Below are 13062 nucleotides of genomic sequence, written 5' to 3' on the forward strand. Positions count from 1 at the left end.
ATTCCTTTGGGGAATTCACCTCTGCTCTGGAGCCAGGCTGGGAGAGCTGGTGGTCTTCACTTGGAGAAGAGAATGCTCCAGGGAGACCTCAGAAACCCTTCCAGTGCCCAAAGGGGCTCCAGGAGAGCTGGAGATGGACTTGAGACAAGGCAGGGAACAAGATAATCCTTGATATCTTCCCAACCCAAACCATTCGAGGATTCTGCTCTCATTCCAAAGGAAAAGGGAGAAATTCATTAAAGAGTGACAGATTCCTGATGACTGGGCAAAGAATCAGCAGCAGGAAATCACTGACACCCATGAAAACCAACACATTTCAGTCCAGTTTTATTCCACAAGCATATTTACACCAGGAATTTTAATCCATAGAGGGCAGGGAGCAGATTTGTGGAGAAGCAGACACCCCGAACCATCACACGGTGACTTTGTGTCCCCCCCCTCTCATCCAGGTGTCCCATCGTGTCACTCGGGAGCTGCCATGGAAGCCACGGACACCTCTACACTTACAGGGACGAGGCCACACAGCGCCAAGGATACGCACGGAAAGCTCACACTGAACAGCGGGATCGGGAATAGCCACTGGGAAAGACCAACTTCCCAGCTGCTTGTGTTCAACATTCCTAATGGTCTGAGTCTCCTGCTTTTGAACTGAATTGTAACAGCACATAGATATGGAGCTTCTGGGCCGCAAATCCCACCTGGGCACTACACAAATAACCCAAATTGGAATAAAATACATTTATTGTCTCTCTAGGAGCCAGGTGAAAAATTAATTCCTTCATTTTTGGTCTCCAAGTACCATTTCTAGCTTAACAGGTAGTGCCAGCCTCAGGTCTGAGCTCTGCAGCCAAGGAAAAGCTGTACGAACAAGAGATATTGAAATCAAAGAGGATTTTAGAGATTTTTTTCTCTTTCCCATGAGCAGAAACCAGCAAGTTTCACACAAAATATTCCACAAAATCAGATATGTAAGAAGGAAACACAATCACAGAGAAGTGTCACACAGGAATATTCCTACTGAAGGAAATATTTCAGTACATCCAGCCAAAAATTCCTTTTTTCCATACTTTTGATCCTTTTTCCATTCAAAATGGCCCCCTTTGTCCTTTATTTAAATAAATACCTGCACTGGTGGCAAAAACCACCTTTCTATATAAATACTTCTTTTTTCCCAAATTTGCCATTTAATGGGATTTTTAAATTATTTATTTACACGTGGACTATCATTTTTCCTTCCGGCCTGGGCACAGCAGCGCTTCCAATCCCCTCAGAAACGGAGACTTCACCTCCCCTTGGGATCAGCACCCAGGCCATGCCCCCAGATTCCAGCCCCCCGCTCCCAGGCAGGTACCTGGCTCCAGGGGCGTCACCTGCCAGCATTCCATGGTCACCAGGAGAACGTCCATGTAAACACGAGCCTTTTTGGTAAACACTGAGATTCTGGGAGGCTCCAAAGGGAAAAGGGGTTGGATGACATCCAGCGTGGAGGGGCCGGGCTCAGCCGGGCTCCTGCCACTGCGGATCAGGACGAGGTGCTCCTGATCCCGCTCTGCCGGGCCACGCACGGAGCGGCTCCCTGGGCCTTCTTCCTCCTGGATGCAAGGAAAAGCTGTCAGTGCCACCAGCCGGCCAGTAAAGATGGGATAAGCCCCTCAGATCCCAGCTGAGCCCCTCAGAGCCTGGCAGGATCTCTCAGATCCCAGCTGAGCCCTCAGATCCTGGCAGGATCTCTCAGATCCCAGCTGAGCCCTCAGATCCTGGCAGGACTCCCTCAGATCCCGGCTGAGCCCCTCAGAGCCTGGCAGGACTCCCTCAGATCCCGGCTGAGCCCCTCAGAGCCTGGCAGGATCTCTCAGATCCCAGCTGAGCCCTCAGATCCTGGCAGGACTCCCTCAGATCCCGGCTGAGCCCCTCAGAGCCTGGCAGGATCTCTCAGATCCCAGCTGAGCCCTCAGATCCTGGCAGGACTCCCTCAGATCCCGGCTGAGCCCCTCAGAGCCTGGCAGGATCTCTCAGATCCCAGCTGAGCCCTCAGATCCTGGCAGGACTCCCTCAGATCCCGGCTGAGCCCCTCAGAGCCTGGCAGGACTGCCTCAGATTCCAGCTGAGCCCCTCAGAGCCTGGCAGGATCTCTCAGATCTCAGCAGGATTCCCTCAGAGCCTGGCAGGATCTCTCAGATCCTGGCTCAGCCCTCAGATCCTGGCAGGATTCCCTCAGAGTCTGGCTGAGCCCTCAGATCCCAGCAGGATTCCCTCGGAGCATGGCTGAGCCCTCAGATCCCAGCAGGATTCCCTCAGATCCTGGCTGAGCCCTCAGATCCCAGCAGGATTCCCTCAGAGCCCCTGGAAGCCAGGAGGAGCGCCCTAGCACCGCTCTGTGGGCTGCTCCCCCGCGTTGCCCACGGGGGAGGGGCAGAATTCCCGGGAATCCCTCAGGCCCTACCTAGACCATGAAGCGGTGCTCCTTGCCGTCGTGGGCCATGAGGATGACGTTGCGGTTGGAGGTCCAGATGAGCCGGGCCAGCCGGAGCGCGTTGTGGGAGCCGGGGGACGCCGGCTGCACCGGCGGCACCTGGTAGGTCTTGACGCAGCGCAGCTGAGGCGCGGAGTTGAGCATTCCAATGCTTCCCAGGAGAGAGGTGTTCATCTGCGGAGACACCCTGGCTGATCCCGGGGCTCCCGGAGGGTCAGCGCCGCGGCGCGCGCCCGGAGCTCCTCCCACATTCCCACATCCCAGAGACCACCGGGAGCGGGGGTCTTAAACTGCGAGCGGGGCCGGGCAGGAGCCCGCGCTGAAGGAGCAGGGGATGGTTTGGCGGGAAGGGACCGCAGAGCTCATCCAGTCCCGCCCATCCATCCCCACTTTCCACCAGGTTCTCCAAACTCTGTCTAACCTGGCCTTGGACACTTCCAGGGATCTGCTGGGTTCCACTGTTTGGAAAACAGGCCAAGCACTGCTGGTGCCAGCTCCAAATTCTGGAAACTGAGATTGCCCAACCCAACTCAGCGGGATACCACTCTCCATTTTCCCCCCCCACACGGCAATCCAGGATTTGTCCCCAGGAAACCTTGGCAAACCCCGGGATATTTTATTGCTGTTGCCATGTCCTGAATCCTGAGCAGTCCGACATCCCAGCCATCCCTTCTCCCGGCTCTCCTCGGCAGCGGAGCGGTGTCAGGGGTGTAAATCACGGCATCCGGAGCCAGGAGCATGCGAGCCCCGCTGACATTTTCACAATTTAAATCATCTTGAGTAATAACCCTTTTAGGATGACTAATGTCCCTGATTTTCCTGCATTAATAATTGTGCCAAACGGGACACGGAAGGGAAAAATCACCAGCGCACGAGGTCACATTTGAGAGCTACATGGAGGATTTTAACTCCTTATGTTTGGGTTGCAAAGGATTTTAAGGATCATCTCATTGCACACCACTGCCATGGGCAGGATCACCTTCCACTAGTCCAGGTAGCTCCAAGCCCAGTCCACCTGTGACCTTCTCTCCCTTGGGATTCTTTCCCCGCTGAAGCAATTTAATGCATGAAATGAAGGCATAAAATCCCAGCCCTGAGTTTGCTGATGACGTGGCGCAGAGGGAGGGCTGGGAACGCGGCCTCACCTGCCAGAAGCACAGGTGGCTGTCGGAGTTGGAATACGTGGCGAGGTACCGGCCGTCGGGGGCAAAAGCCACGGCAGTGATCGGTCCTTTATGGCCATGGATAGTCTGAGGAGAGGGGAGAGAACAGGAATGTGGGAGATCCATGACCTGGCAGCACGAAAAACCAGAGCACTCCACGGAAATGTCTCGCCAGGTGGGATTTAAGGACACGCCGTCACAGCTCCTCTGAAGTGTCCATAGCAGCTCAGCCAATGAAACTGAATTAAATCATCCCAGGAACACATTCCCTGCCAAATCCAGTTTTTAAACCAAAGGAACTTCTCAAGTCTACGAACAAAAATGAGTCTTTAATGGGAATTTTTAAAACATGGAAGGCTTGCACTCCCCACAGAGGTCCTCTCCCACAGCAGTACCCCAAAAAGGATCAAAAAGCCCAAGTCCATGTTAAATCCAAGACACTGCATGAGTTTCTCCTGGAAAATCTATTTCCTACTGGATCAGCATTAGCAAAACCCCATTATCAGTGCTCCTGTGCCCATCCCTGGGTTATTAAAAGCCCTGCTCAGTGTGGTGCACCTGGAATGAGCCTGATATATTAAGAACCATTAATATATTCATTTATTCCTTGTGGAAAAGGTGAGCGAACCCCAAACCTCCCTCTTTAATGGGATCCCCACAGTTAATTAGCTGATCCCACATTTAGCCCCATCCCACTCTTTAGCACTTAACAAGCATGGAATACTTGTCAATAAAATATGTTTTGATGAGACAAAGGTAGAAAATCAATAGGAGCAGTACACTTGTTGCTCTTTTTACTCCTGGAATATGTTCCAAGAAGCACAAATCCTTCAGGGAATCCAGCAGCTTTGTTATTTAAAGGAAGTGCTTCTCTAATTGATGCTAATCCCTTCCCGCCAGGATTTTTGTGGTGTTCAGCTTGTGTTTTCCACGAGGAAGTGAAGCAAACCCAGATCACTGCTGTTCATTCCAAATATTCCAAGTTACCCTGTGGAGCTGTTCAGCTCCGGAGCAGCTGTATGAACACATGGGGGACATTCTGGGAAAATTGGTGTGATACCAGTTTGGAAATGTCTTAATTCTGCCCGACGAGGATGGTGGGACCAAATGCAGCTGCTTCCAGCTTCCCTCTGCCCAGGTTTTTAATGCGAAGGGGATGCTCCTGGGAGCCTCCTGGACTTCTGCACCTGCCCCCCTGCACCACAGGATACACTCAAACTATTCCAACAACCTCAGTCCAAGTCCAGTATTTGGGAAAGTCTCCACTGAACTGCAATATTCCACTAAAGGTGACATAAAAAATGCCCACTGGATCAATTTTGTATTAATGAATACAGTGAAATGCATATTTTAAATTGATAATGCCCTCCTGGAGACACCCACTAATACTTGATCCCCTTTATTATCTGTTATTTATCATTCCAAATTCCAGGGGTTCCTTAAATAAAGGAGGCAAAAATCCTTGCACTGGGAAAGCAGCACTGCCATTCCAGTGCCCAGCCTGGCAACCCTTAAAATCGTGACAGGCAACTATCAGCTCCAAGCTCTGCACAGGATACAAAGCATCCAGGGATTGGGATCTAAAGGAGGAGGTGACTCTGTAACCCCTTCCTGGATGAGTGCAGAGCCACGGATGAAAAGTCATGGATAATAGAAAGTAAAAATGTTCTTACCAGGCTTTTAAAAAGAAATCCCTATTTTTGAAGCAATTTAATGGAAATCTCTATTAACTCACACCAGTTTCATCACCTTTAATAATTTAATTTAATAAATAAATTAATGAAAATCCCTTAATCTGTTATTTGGCATGTTCAGAAAAGACCTTTGGCCTATCCAATTAAGGTTATACTCAGTAGTTACCTTTCCTCTGAAATTTAGGGATGTGCTTTCCAGTGACCAGGACATGGAAATGCAGGTGTGGATTGCAGGATGAACACCTTTAAAACACTGTTTTAAAGAACAGCATCTTTTACTCTGTAATTAATTAAGCCAAGCCACAATTCATTCCAAATGGAATATGAAATCCTTTTCTGCCTTCCATATAAATCAAACTTTGCCAACGCATCCAGCACTGAAATAAAATCAGCCCTGCACAATCCAATTAATGCTTGGATTGCTGGGATTTTAATTCTGGAAGGACCCAGGACCAAACATTATTGATTCCAGGCTTAAAAGCAGTGTTTGCTTTGAAATAAACCCAAAATAACTTGTGTTTCTCTTTAATCTTCCGGTGCAAATGACCCAGGTTTTAGGTACAAAAATTACAAGTATTTCTGAAATGCAGCTCTAAATATTTATGATGAATCCCAAGATTTAATCAATAAAAATGGAATATTTCAGAGTCTCTCCTTATAGACCCAAATATGTTCCTAAAGGAAAAGAAGATAATTAAATAACCTGTACTGAGGAATTAATTTTGGGCCAGACTCTGGTACCCAGCAAGAATTTACCTGGGAAAATATTAATATTTTCCCATCATCCCAAAGTCAAAAATCAGGTATTCTACAATTCAGTTACCTGCAATCTCCCTCTCCAGTCTGATTTTAGTGTTTAATTTGATTTAAAATAGCATTTTATATTGTCAGTATTTTCCTTTGTGTTACTGCACCTCTCAGTGCAGGATTTTTAATTCTGTGTTAATAATTAGGAATCTAATGCAAAATATTAATAATTCGGTTGTAATTTAATATTATTTCAGTGTTTAATTGGGCAAACAGAGCTTGTGCTGAGTGATACCTTAATCCTGTTGCCTAATCCTTTTAATATTGTTATAAATGAATTATAGTTGTAATTATTAATCCAAGCGGTTTATTTTGGGATAAAAATTGCCATTTGTGCTTAATGCCATGTGTTTGGCTCAGGGCCCGTGGCCGTGGGGTTTAAAGCTGGGAAAACAAAAGGCACATTTCCAGGTGGAGCTGCTGCTCTTGGAACTGTTTTCCAATTCCCTGTGAACCATCAATTATCTTTATCAAATCCCAGGATCTCATCTCAGCCCCTGATCAAGATGGAGCCTTATTTGAGCAGGACTGCAGCGCTATCCGTACATCAAGGCCAGAGCCAGGGAAAAGCTGGGAAGGAAGGAATCAATAGTCATCATCGGATTGTGCTGGGCGGCTTGGGAGGGTGGAAGGTGCTGATGGAAGCTCCACCTTTTTTTTTTTTGGGAAGCTGCTGAAGTTTAACCTTTGCCATACCTGAGATCCAGCACAAGACAGCTCTGCATACAAGAGTGCTCCAAACCCTGCTGGAATGGCTGGGAGAGCCCTTCATCCCACCAAACATCCCTCTGGGATTAAGCACAGAACCACCACAAACCTGTTCCCACCACATCTCCTCGGATTCCCAACAGGGAGAATCACACTCAGCCTAGAAGTGACAACCTGTGTGAGGGAAAAACCACCCACGAGGATCTGGCTGTTTAAAGGCAAGCAGCCTCCTGTGATCCAGGATAAAAGTGGGATGAGATCCCACACATAAAGGAAAAAACAGGATAAAACCATACATGAATCTTGTGGGGCACTTGGGTCCTCCCCAGGTGTGCAGGGGGCTCAGCATCTCCTGGGGGGCTGCTCCACACACCATCCACCTGGGAAATCCTCATACAGAGCCCTCACCTCCCATCTGTCCATCTAGGAATACCATGATTTTAAGGATTTCAAATAATCTGCTCACAAACCCACTGCTTCTCCAGCTACGGAAAGCACTGCATGGATTCAACAGCAAACATTACAGCTATTTATTTCCAAAACTATGACGAAGCTTAGCTACTTTTTTAAGGAATTCTGAGCTTCAGAATGGAGCTCCTAGAATATGTGAGGGGGAATGTGTGAGGGTGAATATGTAGGAGGAATGAGTGAGGGGGAATATGGAGGAGGAATGAGTGAGGGGGAAAATGTGAGGGGGAATATGGAGGGGGAATGTGTGAAGGGGAATATGTGAGGGGGAATATGGAGGGGGAACGAGTGAGGGGGAATATGTTAAGGGGAATGTGTGAGGGGCAATATGGAGGGGGAATACGTGAGGGGTAATACAGAGGAGGAGTATGTGAGGGGGAATATGTGAGGGGTAATATGGATGGGGAATGTGTGAGGGGGAATATGGAGGAGGAATGAGTGAGGGGGAATATGTGAGGGGGAATATGGAGGAGGAATGAGTGAGGGGGAATATGGAGGGGGAATATGTGAGGGGGAATATGTGAGGGGGAATATGTGAGGGGGAATATGTGAGGGGGAATATGGAGGGGGAATATGGAGGGGGAATATGGAGGGGGAATATGGAGGGGGAATATGGGAGGGGAAATATGGAGGAGGAATGAGTGAGGGGGAATATGTGAGGAGGAATATGGAGGGGGAATGTGTGAAGGGGAATATGTGAGGGGGAATATAGAGGGGGAATGAGTGAGGGGGAATATGTTAAGGGAAATGTGTGAGGGGGAATATGGAGGGGGAATACGTGAGGGGTAATACAGAGGAGGAGTATGTGAGGGGGAATATGTGAGGGGTAATATGGATGGGGAATGTGTGAGGGGGAATATGGAGGAGGAATGAGTGAGGGGGAATATGTGAGGGGGAATATGGAGGAGGAATGAGTGAGGGGGAATATGGAGGGGGAATATGTGAGGGGGAATATGTGAGGGGGAATATGTGAGGGGGAATATGTGAGGGGGAATATGTGAGGGGGAATATGGAGGGGGAATATGGAGGGGGAATATGGAGGGGGAATATGGAGGGGGAATATGGGAGGGGAAATATGGAGGAGGAATGAGTGAGGGGGAATATGTGAGGAGGAATATGGAGGGGGAATGTGTGAAGGGGAATATGTGAGGGGGAATATAGAGGGGGAATGAGTGAGGGGGAATATGTTAAGGGAAATGTGTGAGGGGGAATATGGAGGGGGAATACATGAGGGGTAATATGGAGGAGGAGTATGTGAGGGGGAATATGTGAGGGGTAATATGGATGGGGAATGTGTGAGGGGGAATATGGAGGAGGAATGAGTGAGGGGGAATATGTGAGGGGGAATGAGTGAGGGGGAATATGGAGGAGGAATGAGTGAGGGGGAATATGTGAGGGGGAATACGGAGAATATGAAGGTTGTTGCTGCCGTGTGGGACAGAACCTGAGTGCAAGGCATGGATCCTCCTTGGAATGGGGGACAAACCCATCTCCGAACTGGCTCTTGGAGGGAAAAGCTCTCAGTGAGGAAAAGTTGGCTTCCAGAACCACGGAGCACTCAGCCAGTTTATTATGAGTGTCATGGAGACGGGGTGAGAAATCTGGAGCCATCGGCAGCGAGCGGCTGCGGGTCAATACCTCTCCCGAGACGTTGTGGGAATAATCAACACCCAGGCCCTGGGATCTCTGGGAGCTGCCAACAGCTGAAGGACAAATCAATACCAGCATGGGAAGGGCGCTGCCCAGCTCCCAGTGCTGCCAAAAACCCCACAGAGCCCAACCGTGCCCATGTCTCACACTGGGAACAGCAGCAATACTTGGAGAGGGTTTAATAAAGTCATTTTATAGGAGGAGAAGGAGAGGGAACCTGGTTTTGATATTGAATTATGGAGAAATAGATAAAAAATGCTTGCATTCGGAATAGTCATAATACAATCTACTAATATAGTAAATTTTACTGGGAAAAAACCCCATCCTAGATAAACACTGATTTATTTTTTGTTAAAAAGGGGGATTTTTGATATCCATCATCCTATTAATCATTCCAAGTAATTTCTCAGTCAGTTCCTACAACCACCTTTTTAAAAAAAATAAAAATTACCTGCAAGGGAAAAAAAACCCAAACCCAAAATGCTTTTCAGAATCCCAAAACCCCTCACAGGAAAGACAATAAAAAACCTGAGCTTTTCTCCAATGACACAACTTTTTCAGCTGCACCATCCCCAAGTTATTCCATGTTTTTGAGCAGCCAGAAAAATCTGCAGTTGTGAGAAATTAAGCATAAAATCGGATTTGGAAGCAGGAATCTGTATCCAATAGATGGCGTTGCCCCACAATAATTTATCTGGAAAATTTTTGTATCTCATGAATAATAATTAAACCTGAAAAGGACCTGTCCTAATTATCCTGGGAGTCCCTTTGGTCATCCCCAGCTCTATTTTCCATGGTTTATGTAGAAGATTATGAAGAAAAGTAAGGAACCAAATGCTGTGAATACTCCCCAGCACTGAGTAAATAATTCCGAATTTTTAGGAAAATAACTCCCAAACTTTCAGGTCAGGAAATAAAGCTTGAGGTTTTCCTTATTAACCCAGTGGCACCCGGTCAGTCCCAGGGAATGGAGCCAGCAGGACTCGATATCCTTAAGTCCTTCATTAAGCTATTGATCCCCTCGGCGTTATCCACAGTGTTCCAGCAGCTCAGCGCACAACAGATGCCAAGCTCGCTGCTCCTCGCTCCCAACAGCTCCCAGGTTTGAGGGCAGGAATCCCCAGGGAGTTCCTTACCTGGCACTTGCCGGTGCGGATGTCGTAGAGTGCCACGGAGCCGTGGCGAGCTCCCACCGCGATCCGGTGACTGCGCTCGTAGTAACTCACCATGTAGAACCTGAGGGGAAAACGAGGGGACACCGCGAGATTAAACTCACTTGGGATTACACTGGCTAATTAATTAAGGGCTGGAACAGAGATTTGATTTAAAAACCCACTCTCTGCTGGTTCAACACTTGGCATTCCACAAAAACAATTTATGGGCGACATGGTACCATGGAATGTGATCAGATTTATCTAGCAGGTTTGTTTATTTGGGAGTGATCTATGGGATAATCACCAAACCCCTGGACGGGAAGTCAAATGGTTAAGTGATCATCCAACACCCTGCGTGAATTCAGGGCATTTCCCGTGAAAGTCAAATGGAAAGGAAGGAAACTGGAAGGAAAAATAAGCAAACTCATCACTTTTTGATGGGCATAAAGAAAAGGGAAGAGGGAAGTTCACCATCAAACACTCTCCACTCCAGTAACACCCTTGGGGTGAAGCGTGCAATAGTCCTTAATACCCAGTGTGACCACATGGCATGTATTGGAATTCCAAGAGCTGCAAAATCCAAGGAATTTCAACACCTTGAAACCCAAGAGACTCCAAATCCTTACTGCAAACTCAAATCCTTGGGGATATCACTGCGCCTTATCGCAGGGAGAGCAGACCCGTGAAAGTGCCAATTGAATTTGGAATTTTGCAGTTAAATGTTCCTCTGCCAAGGCCTGCCAGAAATATCTGGAACCAGTCTCCAAAATCATGTTGCTTGAGCATATTTAGGGCTTCGAACAACCCATGTTCCAGACTTCTCTCCTGGTTCCTTGGGATTCCCAGTGCCATAGCAACTGCTTGCACACAGGTGCGAGACACGTTCTGCACTGCAGGATGGCAGCTGGGAAGAAAAGCAAGACGAAACACGGGAAAAAAACAATAAAGAATAAAGGAGAAGGAATAAAATCCCTAGTTTTTGTGCAGGGAAAAGGGAAAATGCAGCTCAGATGCAGCTCTGCATCCCTGTTTATCCCTCCCTGAGGATGCTGGATGTGTCAACCACCCTTCCCCTCGGACTGCTCTTCCTATTCCTTTGATCCAAGGAAGAGGAGCTGCGCATCGGGATGATTTTGGCACACCACGTGTGCACACGTTACCATACAGCATAAGGAATGCTGGGATATTGTAAAGGGATTAACAATGGGATGCTGTACAAGTGCTCCCACTTGGAATCTCTCCAGAGGTTCCCCCATTTGCTACAACCTGCTGGCAATTTCCCTTGGGCTCCACGAGGCCGTCGCTGGGTGCTGGATCATTTTTACACTGGCTATAACCAGGAAATATTACCAGTAATTGCAAAGAATTTTAAAATACTGGATTGCTATAAATATACACAGGAATAGGGAGATTGGGCAGTAATTCCCATTTATCCTTCCCTTTATGTTTTAAGGAAAGCCACTTAAAGCATCAGGAAGGAGGAAGATCATCTCCATCAGTATCCAACCTGGCAACAGGATAATTGTTCTTTCCTTGAAACTATTCAATATTTTAATAGGTTATTAAATTAAAAGGTAATGGCCGACAGGTGATTATTAGAATTTATTGGTTGGACCAGTTTAAGAGGATAACTGGGATATTTATCCACGTTTAAAGATACTGGAAATGCTCCCATTTTATAAATCACCTTTTACTCTTTGTTGTGTCACCTAACAGACTGCTTCACTCTTAATTAGGAAATATATCCTGCTGCTGATCCTGCCATTTACTTCCCAGTATTCCCGGAGGAAGAGCTCACCTGCAGATGGCTGGAAAGCATTCCTGAAGACCCTTTTTCTTAACTAAAGATCCTTCCAGGCAGTACATGATGATGTCCATCACCTTGGAAACAAAAATCACCATCAGCTGACAATCTGTGTTCTATGTTCCATAACTAAAGTTCTGAAGGTCATTCCATTCCAAGCCCTGCCATGGGCAGGGACACCTTCTGATAGATCAGGTTGTTCCAAGCCGTGTCCAACTTGGCTTTGACCTTCTTTTGCTTAGGATTTTTTCCCCAACAATGTAATTTAATGCATTTAAAGTTTAAGAAATTAACTTGGTGTAAAGCAAATCCTCTCCACACCCAAAGTCCTCATGGAAAGAAACTCCACGAGTCGAGTCAGACCTGTCACTGGCCTCGAGCCCAGGTCAGAGGTGGCCTCACCTCCACCAGCAGGTCCACGACGTCCGTTGGCATCTTCTCGATGAGGATCTCGATGACCCTGAGGATCTCGCCCTTGGCGCGGGCCAGCGTGGTGGTGTGGATGTTCTGCTGCGACTGTGTGTTGGCCGCCAGCGCCGTGTGCCTGTGCACCTGTGGGGAGCAGCCATACGGGGCAGGAATTGTTACCACCGGGAAAGGCCTCCAAGATCAGCAAGCCTGACCTTGCATCCAGCACCACCATCCCTCAGCTCCAGCTGGGGCTGGCATCGCTCAGACGATCCTTGGACAGACCATGCCTGGCGCACACCACGCTCCCAGCACCGCCCCGTCCCGCTCACCCTCCAAACCCCGCGGGAAAGTCTCCTTTAATCCCCCAAGCCCCTGGCTGTCCGGGAGCAGGCCCCGCTCACCTCCTTGGCGATGGTGGTGATGAAGGCGGGCGGGCGGGCAGTGGCGATGAGGGACAGCGCGTGGCGAGCCGAGCGCGCCGAGTCGGCCGCCGGGCTCAGGGGCAGCCCCATTGTGATGCTAAACGGGAGCCACACAAAGGCAGGGACAAAGGAAAGCAGCATTAGAAATATAGAGTGAAAAGATTAGAAGCAGCTTATAATGTCAGTTCAAGGTCACCGGGAGCACTCCGGCAGTTCCAATATAATGGACTCCCAACAAAGAGCAGTGATTAGGAGTCAGGGTGTTCCAGCATCAACCCCAAATCGAATAATTAACCATGAAGATTGAA

The 13062-nt window shown here is 48.2% G+C and overlaps 1 protein-coding gene across 2 annotated transcripts in view; it reads right to left on the minus strand.

The window, feature by feature from the left end:
- Nucleotides 1-310: 310 nt before the first annotated feature.
- Nucleotides 311-13062, minus strand: part of WDR7 (WD repeat domain 7) — a 45211-nt gene continuing 32459 nt past the window's right edge. For both annotated transcript variants that reach the window (XM_069001189.1, XM_069001190.1), the window contains 7 exons: nucleotides 12734-12851; nucleotides 12324-12473; nucleotides 11916-11998; nucleotides 10100-10199; nucleotides 3619-3723; nucleotides 2444-2647; nucleotides 311-1592 (listed from right to left, as the gene is read on the minus strand). In XM_069001189.1, coding sequence (XP_068857290.1) covers nucleotides 2444-2647; nucleotides 3619-3723; nucleotides 10100-10199; nucleotides 11916-11998; nucleotides 12324-12473; nucleotides 12734-12851 — 760 coding nt within the window. In that variant the 3' untranslated portion in view covers nucleotides 311-1592. The remainder of the gene's footprint in view (nucleotides 1593-2443; nucleotides 2648-3618; nucleotides 3724-10099; nucleotides 10200-11915; nucleotides 11999-12323; nucleotides 12474-12733; nucleotides 12852-13062) is intronic.

Source organism: Aphelocoma coerulescens (assembly GCF_041296385.1).
Source record: "Aphelocoma coerulescens isolate FSJ_1873_10779 chromosome Z unlocalized genomic scaffold, UR_Acoe_1.0 ChrZ, whole genome shotgun sequence".
NCBI lineage: Eukaryota > Metazoa > Chordata > Aves > Passeriformes > Corvidae > Aphelocoma > Aphelocoma coerulescens.